The 18127-nt window shown below is 32.3% G+C and overlaps 1 protein-coding gene across 1 annotated transcript in view; it reads left to right on the top strand.

Annotated features, from left to right (window-relative positions):
* Positions 1-18127, top strand: part of smc4 (structural maintenance of chromosomes 4) — a 56549-nt gene that overhangs the window by 6744 nt on the left and 31678 nt on the right. The window contains exons 4-9 of the mRNA XM_088345243.1: positions 1356-1547; positions 4737-4913; positions 12001-12165; positions 15167-15294; positions 16132-16272; positions 17582-17732. Of these exons, the coding sequence (XP_088201369.1) occupies positions 1356-1547; positions 4737-4913; positions 12001-12165; positions 15167-15294; positions 16132-16272; positions 17582-17732 (954 nt within the window). The remainder of the gene's footprint in view (positions 1-1355; positions 1548-4736; positions 4914-12000; positions 12166-15166; positions 15295-16131; positions 16273-17581; positions 17733-18127) is intronic.

Raw genomic sequence — 18127 nt, 5'->3', positions numbered from 1 at the left:
CACCCTTTTTAATGTTTCTGCTCTCTAAAAAAATACAATTAAAGCACACGGGGTTTATAGAACTTATAGATGCATGGAAACACCAGTTTCTTATAATACTAACACAAAATGAATTATAACTACGGCTCTCGCATTTTGATTAGCAAAAATAATATCAGCAATTTTTCATGGGGATCAGACCGGTTTGGTTCAAGGTACTGGGAAAAAAAAGAAAACTAAAATAAACACTATTCTAATTCTAAGTTGCTGGTGCATCAGAACAATAGTTCAATGAAACTAGTGCGATGACATTGGCAGCAAAATATTTCTAATAAGAGATTAAATATGTATATAATGTAAATGCCAGAAAGGTTACACATAATTTTTGAAGTGTCATTTTAAACATATTTTTGTAAATATTCTGACTCCCGTGACTGTCAGAAAATTCGGAAAATTGTTATAAAGTTTTTATTTTCTGTAATGCAATCAAAACAAAACGAAAATCACATTGTCTGGATTAATTATAGACGAACTGAAATATTCCAAGTATTTTATTTTGCTAATATTGCTAATTTTGGTTTACAGCCCATTAGTATACTTTTTCCTGATATTATAATGCTTTGAGATGGGATATATGGGTTTTGGCCATGAACAGCAATATTTAAACAATAAAATGCTTGTAATATTTCATTTGATTTGTTATGAATACCAAACCTATTCATTTTTTTATTGCATTGCAGAAAAAAAGGACATTATTACAATATTCTTACTTTTTGAGACAGTCCTGTACATGTTTTACAATGGGATTAGTACGTGGTACTAAATGTAAGCATAGGCCCTAAAGGCAAAAAGAAGATAAAGAATGTTTAGATCGGCAATTGTAACGAGGTAATGCTTGTAGACTGGCCTTGTTAGTGCATCAGATCCAGAGTGCAATGACACATTTTCAAAATAGGTAATTATATTAATATACCGTATATTTTTCTGGAAATAGTGTACATTGTTTACAATATGGTTAGAAGGAAAACATAATAATGAAACAATAAGATGAGAAAAAGGAATATTAACGAATATTAGGATAGATAAGTGATTTTCACAAGGTATAAATGTTTACCTGCGCAAAAGTGGTTAATAAACCTTCTGTGCTTCTTTTGACAATTTTTAAAGTTTTTCCCTTAATATTTTCTGCTCACTTTACAAATATATGCAATGAAAAAAATGGCACTGACTACACCCACTCGTACACAATACACACTCGTGGTCATCATGTGCTGCTAATTGTGCCATGTAGAGAAATAAATGTTGTGACATTGATGGAGTCTTATTTTATGTGATTAATTTTCTCTTTATTTTTTTAACCCTTTCCTACCCTTCAGCGTTTTTCCTGCATCATCGGGCCAAACGGAAGCGGCAAATCCAACGTGATCGACTCCATGTTGTTTGTGTTTGGGTACAGAGCGCAAAAAATCAGATCCAAAAAGCTATCAGTGCTTATTCACAGTTCAGACCAGCACAAGGATGTGCAGAGTTGCACTGTAGAAGTGCATTTTCAGAAGATTATCGATAAGGTATAAATATTTTTGTATTTTTCAACGCTGATGTCTCATTACACTCACTATATATATATATATATATATATATATATATATATATATATATATATATATATATATATATATATATATAACATTTTCTCTCCTTTTTTCATTAATAATTAATACTAATATCGTCACGGTGTTAGTACATGAATGACTGAACATGTACACATATCATTCCTTCACCAGGAAGTGACATTAACACCCACACACAATTCATACGGTGCTCGAGCCTTCCTATTGTTTTCGAATATTTTTTTCCGAGTAATTTACCATGGCTAATTTCTGCTGGCATCAGTGACACATCAATGAGGGAGCTGTTATATTTAATTGCGTTATTTATATTTTACAAATCATAAAAATGACACTATTTTCTAGAAAAAAGCACATTGGTTACATTGGTTTTTATATATAGTCAACCACATGTTGTTTTTTTCCTAGTTTTAATCATTAATCAGTTTCATCTCTTTTAAAGTGAAAGAATGACTCCTTATGTTAGAATCTTTTTACACATCTGGTGTAGACAAAATCTTTTAGCGCTATATTGAATTTTATATGTAAATGTTGACTTTAAATATACACATTCATAACAATTAAAACTTTTTGTAGTTTGACATTCTAATACGTTGTTTACCCATAACTTAGTTTTCTCTCTTTAAAGGGAAATAATGACCCCCTATGTACGAAAGGTTTTTTTATACGCCTAGTGTAGACACACAACTCTCAGCTCTACTTTATACTTTATAACAGAAGTATTATGGTAAGGCGCCCGCTTTGAGACTGGGAGGTTCGGGTTCGCGCCCCGGCCGAGTCATTCCTAAGACTTAAAAAGTGGTCGGCGGCGCCCTCTCTTGGCTGCGGCTGCATCGGGTCAGGTGCAATCGACATTTCGTTCTGTGTACATTGTTACACAGAATGACAATACAAGGAAATTATTATTATTATTATTATTATTATATATAATATGTCATATATTCATTGCTCAGTTTTGCTCTTTGAAGTGATATATTTATTTTTTACACAACTGGTTTAGATAACTCTTAGCTCTACTTTAAACTTTAGAACGAAAATTATATATTTAAATATGTATAATGATTCCAACAGTTTTTGTTGTTGGAAATTCTAATATGTTGTTAATTATAACTTAAATATGACTTAATTTTCTCTCTTTAAAATGAAAGAATGACTCCCGATTTAAGAAGGATTACTTTTTAAACAACTGATGTAGTAAAATAAAATATTCGGCTCTAAATTAAACTTTGTTTTTTTTTTAAATATGATGTTTGTTACCTCAATTTTCTATTTAAAGTGGAAAATGAATCCCCATGTAAGAATGAATTTTTTTACATTACTGGTGTGGACAAAAAAACTCTAAGCTCTATTTTAGACTAAGTAAAATGTTACAATAAAAGTAATATATATATATATATATATATATATATATAACTCTAACTGTTTTGTTGCTGGAAACTAATATATCATATTAAAAATAACTTTTCGGTCTGTGAACGGGGTGAAATAACTCCTGATGTAAGAATGATTTTCTTAACATATATATATATATATATATATATATATATATATCCATCCACACATACACACTACTGGTGTAGAAAAAAAAACTTTTGGTTCTAAATTAAATGTTAAAATTAAAAATATACCTTTTAAATATGTAAATATATTTTGTTTCCTCATCATTAAGTTTTCATCCTGTAAGGTGAAAAATGACTCCCTGTGTGAGATGTCTTTTAACTAACTGTTGTAGATAACCCAACTCTTAGCTCTATTTCAAACTTGAAGTACAATATTACATACAAATATATATATATATATATATATATATATATATATATATATATATATATATACTGTCTTTATAATATGATAACTCCAATAGTTTTTGTAGCTGGAAATTACAAGGTAATTTACTCATAACTTAAGTTTTATTTTTTTGTATGGGGAGAAAAATGACTCCTTTTTTGGGGTGATTTTATTTTATCTACACATAGCTGATGTAGACAACTAAAGTATTAGCTCTAAATAAAGGATAAGTAAAATGTCACGTTTTATTAGATAAAAATAGATGTTTCCTCATAAAACTATTTTTTTCTCTTTAAAGTGGAAAAAAATGACTCCCTGTGTAAGAATGATCTTTTTTTTAACACAACTAGTGTACCGTAGATAACAAAACCCCTAGCTCTTTTTTTGTCTATAAGTCAAATGTTACATTAAAAATATATACTGTATATATAATATTATAACTCCAAGAGTTGTTGTTGCTGAAAATTGTAATATGTCGTTTATTCATAACACCATTATTTTCTCTTTGAAGTAAAAGAATCATGAAACACAACTGGTTTGGATATTAAAAAAACCTCTACATTGAATTTTATAACTAAAATATTATATTTGAATGTTTATGTCTTCTAGTCATAGCACTCTTTTCTTTTTCTTATAAGAAAAATGACTCCCTATGTAGGAATGATTTTCTTTTTTACACAATTAGTGTAGACAACAAAACTAGCTCCTAAACTTCATAGATAGAATGTTATGTTCAAATATATGTATATACAGTAATGTTTATTGCTTTACGTATTTTCTTCTCATAAGTGAAAATGGCGCCTTTTCAATATTTTTAAAACAACTTGTCTAGACAATAAAGCTCTTAGCTCTATATTAAAGCTTTAAGCATTTTTTTTTTCATTTAAATATGTTTTCTCCTGACTCAGCTTTCTATATTTTAAAGGGGGAAATGACTCCTACCTAATAGTGATTTTTTTTTATCTATACACAACTGGTGTATACAACAAAACTCTTAGCCCTACATTAGACTTTATAACTAAAAAAAATATATTTTTATACTATGTAATAATTCCAACAGTTTTGTAGTCAGAAATTCGAACATGTTGTATTAGGGGTTTTACATTAACTACACCTAATCATAGTTGCTGTTTACTGGTTAGAAAATGGTGCGCACGTCCGACCTCTATTAATAGCCAATAATGCAAGTACATTGATTGAATTTTTTTTTCTAGCACTCTTACCCTCACTATGCTTGAATCCTAGTTGATAGGTGTTTTTGTCCTCTTCCCTACTGAACTCCTGTGCCCTAAACTGCGAATGTCTTCTGCCCCTCCCCCCCTCCCTCTCCTCTGTACTCAGGAAGGAGATGACTATGAAGTGATCCCCAACAGCAAATTTTACGTTTCAAGGAGCGCCAACAAAGACAATTCCTCCGCTTACTCCATTAATGGCAAAAAAGCAACTTTCAAGGAAGTGGGCGCTTTGCTTCGCAGCCACGGCATCGACTTGGATCACAATCGATTTCTCATCCTGCAGGTAAAAGCTCATTTATTTTCAGTTTGTTTTCTTCCCTCTTTATTATGGAATTCTGTGACATCACATGATGTCAGGGATTTTTATGTTTTGCTTGACGAGATTGTGTAGTTAAAGCATGGGTGGGAAAATCTCGTCAGGCTTTTGAATCAGGCCCGCTGAACAGAATAGTACCAAAAACTCATCCTTAATTTTCTTTCACAAATCAGTATTAAATTTTGTTTAGCTTTTTCTTAGCTCAAACATTGCAATTGGATGCAACAGGAATCGAACCTGGGTTGCGGCGGTGTATCTCACGATCACACTATTTTTAGTCACAGTACCAGAGACGCAACGTTAGTTTCTTTTCCGTTTCACATGTTACAATGACACTAAAATTCTATTCTAAGCTTTGTAATTAACACATTTAACGTCAAACCGGCTGTCATTGCAATTGTTCAGCACTAATGCATAATAAAAAAAAGAACAATCAACATTCTCGACGCAAAAAATGAGCAGTGTGTGAATTATTTTCCTTTTTTTTTTTAGTTTTCATAGAAAATAGGTATTTAGTAATTTATTATGAACTGGTGTTGTAAATTATGGAAGATTCGTAATGTTTGGTAGCACTTATTTATATTATTAGAATGTAGATAACACAATGCAGAGTATAACGTTTTATGAAAAATATTTTTAGGGAGGAGGCCTGGGTACAAGAACAGCACCAAAACATCATTTACCGCAATTATTCGTCTATGACCTAGCTTTTAATATTTATTTTATTAATTTTTTTTATTTTAAAGAGAAGCCAAAGGTTTGGAGAGCTTTGACATACATTGAGACTTCGCTACTTCGCGGTTCCATGTTTGCGGGTCTAAAAAAAAAATTATAATAAAATACCGTATTTTCCGCACTATAAGGCGCACCGGGTTATAGGGCGCACCCCGAAAAAATAGTTTTTGGTCCTATTTTTGACATACATAATACCACCGGATTATAAGGCGCTACAATGGGAACGTCGACAAAACAGTCAGATAGTTCAGTCAAACTTATTATCCCCTTAACATTCCGAAAGCTTGCAAAGACGCAAATACGTGTCGAGAACACGTGCGGATGCGGTGTCCGTACGATGTCACTCAAATGCATTGTTCCATCATTCGGAAGGTTAAAGTCTTGGGATTCAAGAAATGCCAACCATTCCTTAGTTTCTATTTTCTTTTTCGCTCGCAACTTTACTGTGCATATGACAATAAACACTTGGAATTGAGTTTAATTTAAAAATAGACACTCCATTCCATCCATTATCTGCACCGCTTATCACAGAAACATCGAGTTCAGTCTGAAACAAGATACAGGGATAATATAAAACCCGGAGTAGCTCACCGAAGTCGTTGTGTTCATAATAATGTGCAGCCAATGTCCTCTTATATCCGTGAGTGTAGTAAATCCAGGAGAATAAAATATTTACAAATACAGAATAGTAAATAATGCTCTCTATGCCGTCAACCCAACGTGCTATACACATTCATCTTTTTCGGCCAATTGCAGGCTTTGTTTTGCTGTTTAAGCCAATGCCAGCCTGTAAATGATAAAAAGGATCCGCCTCTTGACCTCCGAATAACTTTAGCCAATAGTAATCGATTCAACTGATGATTGACACATCTTTTTCGGCCAATTGCAGGCTTTGTTTTGCCGTTTAAGCCAATGCCAACCTGTAAATGATAAAAAGGATCCGCCCCTTGACCTCCGAAAAACTTTAGCCAATAGTGATCGATTCAAATGATGATTGACACATTGGTTAGCCAATAAAACGCCGGTAAATAAATCCCAGCATACACCGCGTACTACTTGGCGTTCGGGGGAAAATCTAGTCGGCAGCTGCAAGTAAGTTGGAAGACTTTGCAAATTAATGTTGATCCATAAATAAGGCGCACTGTATTATAAGGCGCATGGTCAGCTTTTGAAAAAATTAAAGGCTTTTAGGTGCGCCTTATGTTGCGGAAAAAAACGGTAATTTAAAAAAAAAAATTCTTTTCCTTTTTTTTTTAGCATTTTTGAAGGGGCGTCGCTACTTCGTGGTTCCACATTTGCGGGTTCAGAGCTTAGCAGGTCTAAAAAAATAATAATAAAATAAAATAATAAAAAAAAAAAAATTCTTTTTTTTTTTTTTTTAAATTTATTTTTTTTAGCATTTTTGAAGGGGCGTCGCTACTTCGTGGTTCCACGTTCGCGGGTTCAGAGCTTCGCAGGTCTAAAAAATAATAATAAAATAGAATAATTAACAAATGTATATATTTTTATTTATTTTATTTCTTTTAAGCATTTTTGAAGGGGCGTCGCTACTTCGCGGATTTTTACTTTTCACGGGTGGTTTTGGTCCCCATTAACCGCGATAACCGAGGGATTACTGTATAACCACTGGACTACCAGTGATTTAAATGAGAAAAAACATAGTGTGATAATGACATAAAACTCAATCTATAGTCACGGTATCAGAGACCTGAGTTAATTTCAATCTGCGTTTCACATGTTACAATGATGATAAGTTCTATTCTAGGCTTTGTAAATGTCAATTTTATTGTTACTGAAACATGTAAAAGGCACAATAAATTAACATTAGTCTATGCTTTCGTGATAATGAGATTTAACCCAATGCCTTTTCATCTAAATCCTTGGTGATCTATTGGTGAGATTTCGGCATGCTCAATACGGTAAAGCCTCATGTAGAACGTGCACCCAAACTTTTTTTTAAGTCAAAAAAAAATGTGAGTCATAGACGTCTTAAAACAGTTGTTTGGTATCAGTCTTGTCCCCCCTCCTCCGTGAAGATATTTTTCATTAGACATGACCTGCACTCTGTAATTTTCAGTAGTGTCAGTCCAGTGCTACCAGTCTTCAGAGGTGTACAATTTTGAAATATGCTTTTTCGATGAAAATACTGCGGGGGTCTGTGTTTGTTTTTGTATTTACTGATTGTTCATTGGTTATTTTTGACGCGGCAAGAGCTCAGGAGGTAGAGCCGACGTCTTGGGACCAGCAAGTTCAAAGAGCCTTTATATTTTTTTCCCACCATGCCTGTCCGCTTTTATTTTACTTTGATCTGAGGGGGATGAGGTTGGGGCTTTAATGCTTGTCTTTGCAGGTTTTTTAGTGTAGCATGAATAGTGTGAAACGTATCAGCTTTAGACTGTATCAGCAGACACTATAAAAATCCATCATTTTTTTTCCTCCTGGGCACGCCTGTCAGCCCATTTTTTTAACTCTCTGCTGGCCACCACTCAAAGTTTGTACATCCCTAAATTAAGGCCCCAGTGTGTAATGTTTTACCACGAGATGGGACTGTGTTGTCTGGTGCAGGTAGGGCCAGTGCCACAGATCACTGCGTGGTGGCTAAATGTTAAACAAACATGGCAGCAACTTAAACGTGGATTCCACTGTGTAAAGGAAATACAAATTTCTCGACCAATTATTTATACACATATTCATATATATATATGTATATATAATATATATGTGTATGTATGTGTATATATATATATATATATATAAAATATATATATATATATAAAATATATATATATATAAAATATATATAATATATATATATATATGTATATAATATATATATATATATATAATATATATATATATGTATAAAATATATATATATAAAATATATATAATATATATATATATATATATATATATGTATATAATATATATATATATATATATATATATATATATATATATATGTATATAATATATATATATTTGTATATAATATATATATATATATAATGTATATGTATATATATATAATGTATATGTATATATATGTATATATAATATGTATATGTATATATAATATGTATATGTATATATAATATATATATATGTATATGTATATATAATATGTATATAATGTATATATATGTTTATATAATATGTATATATATATAATATATATGTATATATGTATATATAATATGTATATATATATAATATATGTATATATGTATATATAATATGTATATATATATATAATATATATGTATATATGTATATATAATATGTATATATATATAATATATATGTATATATGTATATATATATATAATATATATGTATATATGTATATATAATATGTATATATATATATAATATATATGTATATATGTATATATAATATGTATATATATATATAATATATATGTATATATGTATATATAATATGTATATATATATAATATATATGTATATATGTATATATAATATGTATATATATATAATATATATGTATATATGTATATATAATATATATATGTATATGTGTGTGTGTGTGTGTGTGTGTGTGTGTGTGTGTAAAAATTACGCTGGTATAATCGTTTTTATATTTTCCCCTAGCATTCAACTCAATGTTGTTGGTTTTTTGCTGATTGAAAGTTTTTTTTTACCAGTAGGAGGCATTAAACATTACACACTGTCCCTTTAAAGGCTAGACTGCGTTTTTTGTTTGGTATCTGTTGCTTTCAATTTCCCAACAGCCCTTAAAAATGCTCTAGCAGCGCATCATGGTTTGATACCGTGCATAAAGTGCAAACCATTATTTGCTGCTTTAGAATTTTAAGGAAAAACTGGCAGAAACTGAATTAACTGTTTCTGTTTGGGAAGGAGTTACTAAATTAATAGGAAAGCATTGAAATGTCCTACTCAGTACCCGTCACGCTTTAGCAGCACGTAAATATTGGCGTGATAGACGAACCCCAGTATTAGCAGTGCTGCTTCAGTGTGGCCGGATCAAACACAGAAATTCAATCATTGTTATCATCTTTTGGGACTGCAAGTTTTATTTCCTTCATTTTTGTTTTTGAAAACGTTTTCTGGTCACACTCGCGCTGCAGTAATTGTTTGTGCCAAACTTGATTACTGATTAACTCCGAGCCGCATGAGGTAATGGCTCATGTCGGTGAAACCAAGTGGCCAATTTTGATGCATTTTCAAAGGAATTTTAATTATTTTTCACTGAGCAAGAGTTTCTGGTGAGAAGGGTATTTTGCATTTTTTTGTGTGTTTGTGGTATGCAGTTTGCTTTACAAGTGTGTTGTGTGTGTTGATGACTATTCTTACCGTCTTTGGATGGTTTCAGCTGTGTGATATTGCTGCATGGCTATGGGAAGAGGATTAGGCTTGTTCTCCAAGGTCATTTTTCCAGGCCTCTGGCAAGAAGCATTTAGTGCAATGGTCAGAGTAGGATGACATGGGGGATTTTGTTTTCCATTTTTATATTTTCCTGGTTTCTGTTTTATTTTTGCACTTAAAAATGTTTGCTCCCTTGTACGAGAAAATTTAGTGGGTGAGCCTTTATCGCCATGGTGATAATGTGGAAAAAAAATGTTTAAAATGTATATATATTTTTTAAGTAAAAATTGAAAGGCGCACATAAAAATGCTCTAGCAATGCTTTTTTAATGTGCTCTTTTCCCTTTTACATAAGAAAATAATAACTATAAAATTAAAGAACTTTACAAGAATTTCATAGTTCCCTTTAAAATTAGTGCACGAAATGAAAACAGTGCCATCTTGATAGCGCCATAAAAATTACGAGATAAAATACCCCAGTTTAAAATAACAAGTTGAGGGTACAAAACAAGTAACATTTAATTAAAAAAAATGAATCGAATCCTCCTTAAATCAAATTAGAAATGCATCATTACAATGAAATGCTCTTAACTCACAGTAACCATTAATGAATGTATGAATAATTGCTCTCGCTCTCGCTCTCTCTCTCTCTCTCTCTCTCTCTCTCTCTCTCTCTCGCTCTCCGCTCTCTCTCTCTCTCTCTCTCTCTCTCTCTCTCTCTCTCTCTTCCCCCCAGTCTACACCCAAAGTCAATATGATGATATGTGACATTTTCACAAAAGAACTTTTCATGCACATTGTTTTGAAACCGTTATTAAGGATAAATTTCATGGATAAAAATGGCCTCAACACTCTAAACTGAAAGTGGAAGACAAATTGTAAATAGCATATTTACATTGATTTGGGACACAGGATTTGGCATTATTAGCATTTCATACATTTGATTAAATCATCAAATGACACACGGTGAAATAAAGTGTGCTGAAGAATAAGCTTTTGTCAAAAAAGCGTGTTTAGCAGTTTTTTTCAATTTTGTCTGAAAACATAAGATGTGACTCTCAATTTCTTTTAAAAAAATGTTTTGCTCTTATGGCTCTTTCCGGACCCCTGCAATGTTGGATGGATGCTGTATTGTGTTGTGCAAGCAAAAACGAGTGCTCAAAAGCCTAAGGAAAAATGAAGACTACAGAGACTCAAAGCATGGGTTTCCTCCTAAATATTTTCTATCCAGCCTTTCGAGTTTGTATGATAATTCATGTGTTTTTGCTGATTACATAAAAATCAATATGGCTTAGATTTTTTAAATGAAGTTTTTTTTTTTTATTCACTAAGAGGCTCTAAATAATACACACTATCCCTAATAAGAGACAAGAAAATAGTCAATTCTATTAGCAATGGGAGCTAAAAGGGGAAATAAATGTGATTTTAGCTATGGTGCCCCGAAAAATGTTCTTTACTTTTGGTACAGTATATGATGAAAAATAATATTTCGATCACTGCATAATTGCACATCACAAATTAATATTTGTCTGTGTTAAATAATTTTACAGAACTGTCTTAAAAATGCAATAACTGTGAATACGTCTTTATGTTCCGTAATGAATCCAACAAACATGTCATACAGTCTTGATTCATTACAAATCAAGTGAAATAATGGAAATCTTTTATTATTTTTATAGTACTGATTATAGCTTATACTTTACCAGTATACTTTTTTATGATACTCTATTTTATGATCGGGTATTTTAGTTTTTGCCATGATCAGCAATATCAAAACAATATTGCAATATTTAAGTTGATTTGTCATGAATCCAGAATGAATTAGTTTTTTTTTAATTGCATTACAGAAAATAAAGTTGCCGGGACAGTCCTGTATATATTTCTAAACAAAGATTGTACTATATTCTCTTGAATTTAATGGTATCAGTATAACTTTCCGAGATGTTTGATTTATTTGGCGTGGTGCTCAGGGCGAAGTGGAGCAAATTGCCATGATGAAGCCTAAAGGTCAGACGGAACATGATGAAGGAATGCTGGAGTACCTGGAGGACATCATTGGCTCTTGCCGCCTCAAAGAGCCCATCCAGACCCTCGTACGCAGGATCGAACTACTTAATGAACAGAGGGGTGAAAAGGTGATTCATATTCCCTTTCTTTCTGTTTCCTGTTTCACATTCAGATTAATAATTGCGTGTTTTTATGTATGATTTTGCTTTGTAAGATTAGCTCTGAACAACAAATAAAATCTGTTTCTTTAGCGTCAAAAGATATGATCCAACACACAATGCAACTCTTAAGATTGCCCCAAAACGTATGAGATTTGGCCCATGATTATTTAAGTTATGTGTCGATAAAAATCAAAGTGACTTTACAACATTAGCATCAGAATTGGAAGCTACTGGTACACAAAAGGGTCAGTCTGTTTCTTAAAATATGCACAGTAAAATAAGATATGAGTTTATTTCTGCATTAATTAGAACATTATCTAAGCAATGCCACAATGTTGCCTCCGAAGTAATTAAGTAGCTTGTGGCAGGGGTGGGCAAACAAAGGCCCACGGGCCACATAATTTTAGTAACGACGTAACATATTAAGAGTCAATCAGATAACTCTGGTATAAAGATAATGCTTACCAAACTATCAGCTTCACTAAATCTAATGAAATAATCATCCTCTGTGTCACTTTTATCGGGAAACAACTCCTACTCAGGAGGTAGACGATAAGCTGCTTCCCTTCCTCTTTCCGCTTTGAGAAATGTCCCCCACGAATAAGGTCAAGGTTGAAATTATCAACACCCGTCTAAAGTGCCCTCTTGCGTTTTTTTGTAAAAATAAGATGTGAACTGATATACAGTAATGATTATAAAAAATGTAAAACTCAATGATATTATTATTGTGGTAATATTTCACACATACTTTGCATCAGAGTAGAAGTCGCACCCCCGATCAAACTATGAAAAAAACTACGACTTATAGTTAGGAAAATAAGGTAATGATAATAAATAAAAAGGAAAATAAAGTAAAACAAATCTAATTCTGTTCTTGTTTTGGTTCCACTCTTGCCCCTAGCACCACTTAGCCATGTTACAATTGAGTATTTTATAAAGGGACATCAAATAATACTTTGTTTCAAAACTGATTTAAGGAAATTGTCATTTAATAAATATAACGTGTACATCCATCTGTCTGCATGTATATTTATTTTATAATGCATTTGAGAAAAAATAGGTAAGCCAACATCATGGTTACTCCTCACGTATAGCTGAGGTATCAGATTTGAGACTTATTTGGCATAAACAGACATGCTAATTAATCAATCATTTTCCTCCTGGCCCAGCCGCTCTGCCAATAGTATTAACCTGACAATACCTGACAACGAAATGTAATTTTGGATTAATTTCAAAGTGTAAGATGTATTTTATTTCAACCCTCTTATTTTTAGCGGCCCCTTTGGCAAGCACTATTTAAATGACCGAAACTCCCCAACCGTTATAAATAAAAAAAAAAAAATTTCATTCTAAGTAGTTCTCGAAAACACCCACAAGGTGGCAACCTCACACAATGGGATCTCACAGGTGTCCATGTGTGGCAACGGACCAATTGCAGGCAAGAAATGTCACAGACGGAGCATAATAAGTAATTCATTTTGTAAAGCATTTTTTTCTGTTAAATGGAACCAGAAAAAGAAAAACTTGGGATCCTTTGAACCTGACTTTATTAGTTTTGATTGTCAAAGGGGCAAAGAGTTGGTGTATTGATGGGTCATGTATGATGAGGGTCACTGTCTCCAGGAATATATGGACAACTGATGGAGCAAGACTCAAAAACATTTTTTGTATATATTTATAACAGTTCATATTTCCAGTTTATGTTGTATTACAATGTGTTCATGTTCAGTTCCATTCTCTACTTCAGTGATTTTCAACCAATGTGCCGCGACACACTAGTGTGCCGTGAGAGATTGTCAGGTGTGCCGTGAGAAATTATCCCATGTCACTTTTTAAAATTTAAAATTTTATATAACATTTATGAATCATTTTTTACAAATATTATGTCATTGTCAAGTGTCTGGGGGTATTATAAATTATATTGTAATTAAACATACTGTTCAGTGTCATCTTATAACATTTTTGGTAATCGGTGTGGCGCAAAATTTTTCCATTGTAAAAAAACATGCATTGGCTCAAAAAAAAGGTTGAAAAACACTGCTCTTCTTCATTATAATCCTGAAAAATCAAAGTCGTTTTTTTTTTCAAACTCTTATTACATTGTCTTGACACAAAGTAATGGTAGATATTCCCGGATATTGAAAGTTTGGGTTGTTCTAAAAAAGGGGGCCAAAAGTGATTACTCACAACATGATTACCGACTCTTTTATGGGCCCAAAAAAAAACAATTTCCAGGCGACCTGTATACTTGGTCAATAAGAGGTTAACTCGCTAGCAATAAACATAAGTTAGATAGATAGTTAGCTATAAAGAGATGGAAGAGTGTATTTTTACACCTTAAAGTGACGCCCGACTCTTAAATATATTAGTTTGGTAATTAAATATGTTGTATGTATTTTAACTAGCTGGCTAACTAAAGTAACTAGCTAGCTAGCTCGAAGTAATTGAATGTTCTCTATATTCATTGATGACAATGTCGTGTAAATTGTTCATAAAGAGATTAGGTTTGGCACTTCTCGATAAATGTTGTAAAGGACTGTTCTAAAAACAACCTAAGGATAGCCCGGCAATAATTTCAAGGTAATGTAAAATGGTTTACATTGTAAGTGCAATGGAAAAAGAAACGGATGGAGTGGATTTATTTGAAATTTAAATCGACTCCATAATGTCACAGTAACATAAATTAATGTATTTAAATTATACTTGCTAGTTATAGTTGCTATCTAGATAGTAAAAGGTCTGTATACCCCTGAGTTTGTACACTCAACTAATATGCGTTATAAATAATGCTGTTATCTTTGCATACTTGTGAGAAAGTAATAAAATACTCAAATAGCAATTTTAAAAAATCAGCCCTAATTTTTTATTTTTGCAAAACAATCTTTCCTACAGGTGAAATGTTAGAAAAAATACAGTCACAAAAAATAATTGTTCTCAGCATTATTTTGTAAACATGATCCCGTTTTAGCTCAACAGAGTCAAACTGGTGGAAAAAGAAAAGAATTCCCTGGAAGGAGAAAAGAACAAAGCTGTGGAGTTTCTCACTTTGGAAAATGACATCTTCAAAAACAAAAATCAACTCTATCAATACAATATGTAAGTACACAGCAATTTGAACAAATCTAGAGTAAAACACAAAATATTCTGGATTCGTACAGGTGCTTGAAATCCTTGACTTTTAATCTAGTCTTTTTTTAAGGTTTTAAAATTGCTTGAATTGTGGTTGAAATGCTTGAAATAGTTACCATGTTCCTCAGTAGTCTGCCTCGATAGACCACGAATGAAGGAAAGTAAAACACAAATCTGCATAAAAATGATGCTGACACTTCTCTCTGGTGTCTTCACTTTGCCATTGCATTCAGTCTTCCCTTGTGATTAACGGCAACTGGCATTGCTTGTATGGTATTGGCCTATGGGTCACGCCCAAGAGGACATGTGTATCCTACACCTAAACGGCACTATGAAATGTGTATTAGCAGAAGAATTTCATATCAACCATTGACATTTATTATGAATTAAGGTAACGTTTTCCAGTTGTAAAAAGTAATGGAAAAACTTTCTACAAGTATTACCATAATATAACCCAACATCTTAAGGGGAAAGATTTGTCTCAAAAATGTTTACACATGTATTTGTTAGATCCACAAATATATTCGCGATTTACCCAAGAGCTAAAAATCATATGTCCTGATAAGTGCACACGCAAGTTTAAAAATTGCTTATGTAAATTGCAGCTATATTTATGGATCTACAAAATACACAATACACACCGGATTTCTTATTTTAATGGTACTGAAAAAAAAATGAAATTGGCCTTGAAAGTCCTTCAAAACTGCCTGAAATAGGCCCTGATAAATATGTATACCCTGTATATGGTTGTTTCATTTGGTGTAACTGCTCGGTGTTATGTCTTACTAACCGTCTGTTTGTCAGTCATGATCTGCAAAAGCGAGTGGTGGCTAAAGAGGAGGAGAAGCAGAAAATCTTGGAGGACACCAAGGAACTCACTGAGAAAACTTCTAAAATAGCCGAGGAGATGGAGAAAATGAATCAAGAGCTCAAAAATGTGGAAAAGTAAGGTTACTTCTATCAATGACATTTTGTTTTTGACATCGAATTCTACGCTCATTGTCTTTGTTTGTTCTGAGGAGTTGGGAGAACAAAAAATAATATGTACAGTGAAACCTCAGTACTCTAAAAACTCTGTATCCGAACAAACAGGTATTCGCCCCAAAAATTCAAGTTACTTTTCGTTCGATATTCAACAAACTCAAACAAGCCTGAACACAACCAAATGAGATGAGCAGCCATCTTGGCCACATTAGCCGTGTCAGCTAGCATTGTTTTGAAAACGATTTTCAGTCCTTCAACATGTGTTGAGAATTTATTGTGATCCAGCGTGTTTTATTGCTTTTTTGTAATTATTAATGGGCCCCAAGAAAGTTAGTGTTAAGAGGAAGTAAAAACAAAAAACAACAATTATTTTGAAACGTCAGAATAGTGTACAAGATCTGACAACAAAGCGCTTTTGAATGATTGAACGGTACAAAGAATGATGCAATTTATATTTTTATCTTTATTATAATAATCTTTATTATCTACACATTAAAATAATCATTCTTTAGGTACAAGTTATATAATATTTTGCCTACCTATAGTTGTTTGACTACACGTTTTATTAATATTTTGGCTATTTATGGTTATTTGTGGCCACTGCTTTTTATAATCTGGGTGTTTGTGGTTATTTGGGAACAGGTTTCATTAATATTTTGGCTTTTCACTGGTTGTTTAGGTACACGTTACTCATATTTTTTGCTAATTACGGTTGTTTGAATAAGTTTTAATAATATTTTGAGAATAGTTATTTAAGTACATGCGTTATTTATATTTTGACTCTTTATTGTTGTATAGGTACATGTTTTGCTCAAACTTTGGGTATATATGGTTGTTAAGGTACAATTCTATTTCTATTTTGGCTATTTATAGTTGTTTAAAAATAAGTTTTACTTATATTTTTCTTATTGATTTTTGTTGCACATATTTTGGGTATTTTTGCTTGTTGATTTACATGTTTTAATTCAGATTTTGGAATACGCAGGAACGTATGAAATCAAATACTATTAAAAATGTTTTAGTAATCAAACAGTTCAGTGTTCTAAAACCGATCGCGAATGGATTATAGTACTGAGGCATCACAATGGGCCTACTTTCTTAGATGTTTTTTTTTTCCCCACTTTTATCCAGTGTTACAATAATTCACTGCTGTTTTCACAACACCCCACTCCATCCACCCCCCCCCCCCCCCGCCAATTTTCAATATATGTGGGGAGGGAGAGATTTCATTTTTTCCTCCCCCTTAGTTCAAACATTGTTCTCCCGCCAGAAAACAGAACAAAATCAACAAGTACATTGAGACCCAGAAGGAGATGTTCACTCAACTAGACTTGCAGGACGTCGAAGTCCGTGAGAAGATCAAACACTCCAAAAGCAAAAAGAAGAAGTTGCAGAAACAGCTTGAGAAGGATAATGAAAAGGTATGTACTCCTTTTTTAACTTGGTTTCATTTTATTCTTGATGGATTCATTAGGGCAAGTACTGGATTTCCCAGACTATGAGGCACCTAAAAAACAAAATAGCCAGACTTTTAAAAAGTGCAACTTATAGACGGGAATATACGATAAATAAAATTGGAATTACATAATTACAATGAAATGCTACTACATACGGTAAAAATTTGTGAATGAATTAATTCATTTTAGTGGTAAAACCAGATTTCATAATGTTTATTCTATGAATGCAACCCTAACACGAACAGTAGTTTTAATTTAATGCACCCTATAGTCAAGTGCACCTTAAACTGTAGATGAAAAATGTATCACAGAATACTATTTTGTGAAGGTGTGACTTGGAATCCAGAAAATATGATGTA

Source organism: Urocampus carinirostris, chromosome 10, assembly GCF_059441175.1.
Source record: "Urocampus carinirostris isolate Australia breed hairy pipefish chromosome 10, RoL_Ucar_1.0, whole genome shotgun sequence".
NCBI classification, from domain to species: Eukaryota; Metazoa; Chordata; class Actinopteri; order Syngnathiformes; family Syngnathidae; genus Urocampus; species Urocampus carinirostris.
Note: the sequence above shows the minus strand (reverse complement) of the source record. Positions and strands in the feature narration are given on the sequence as shown.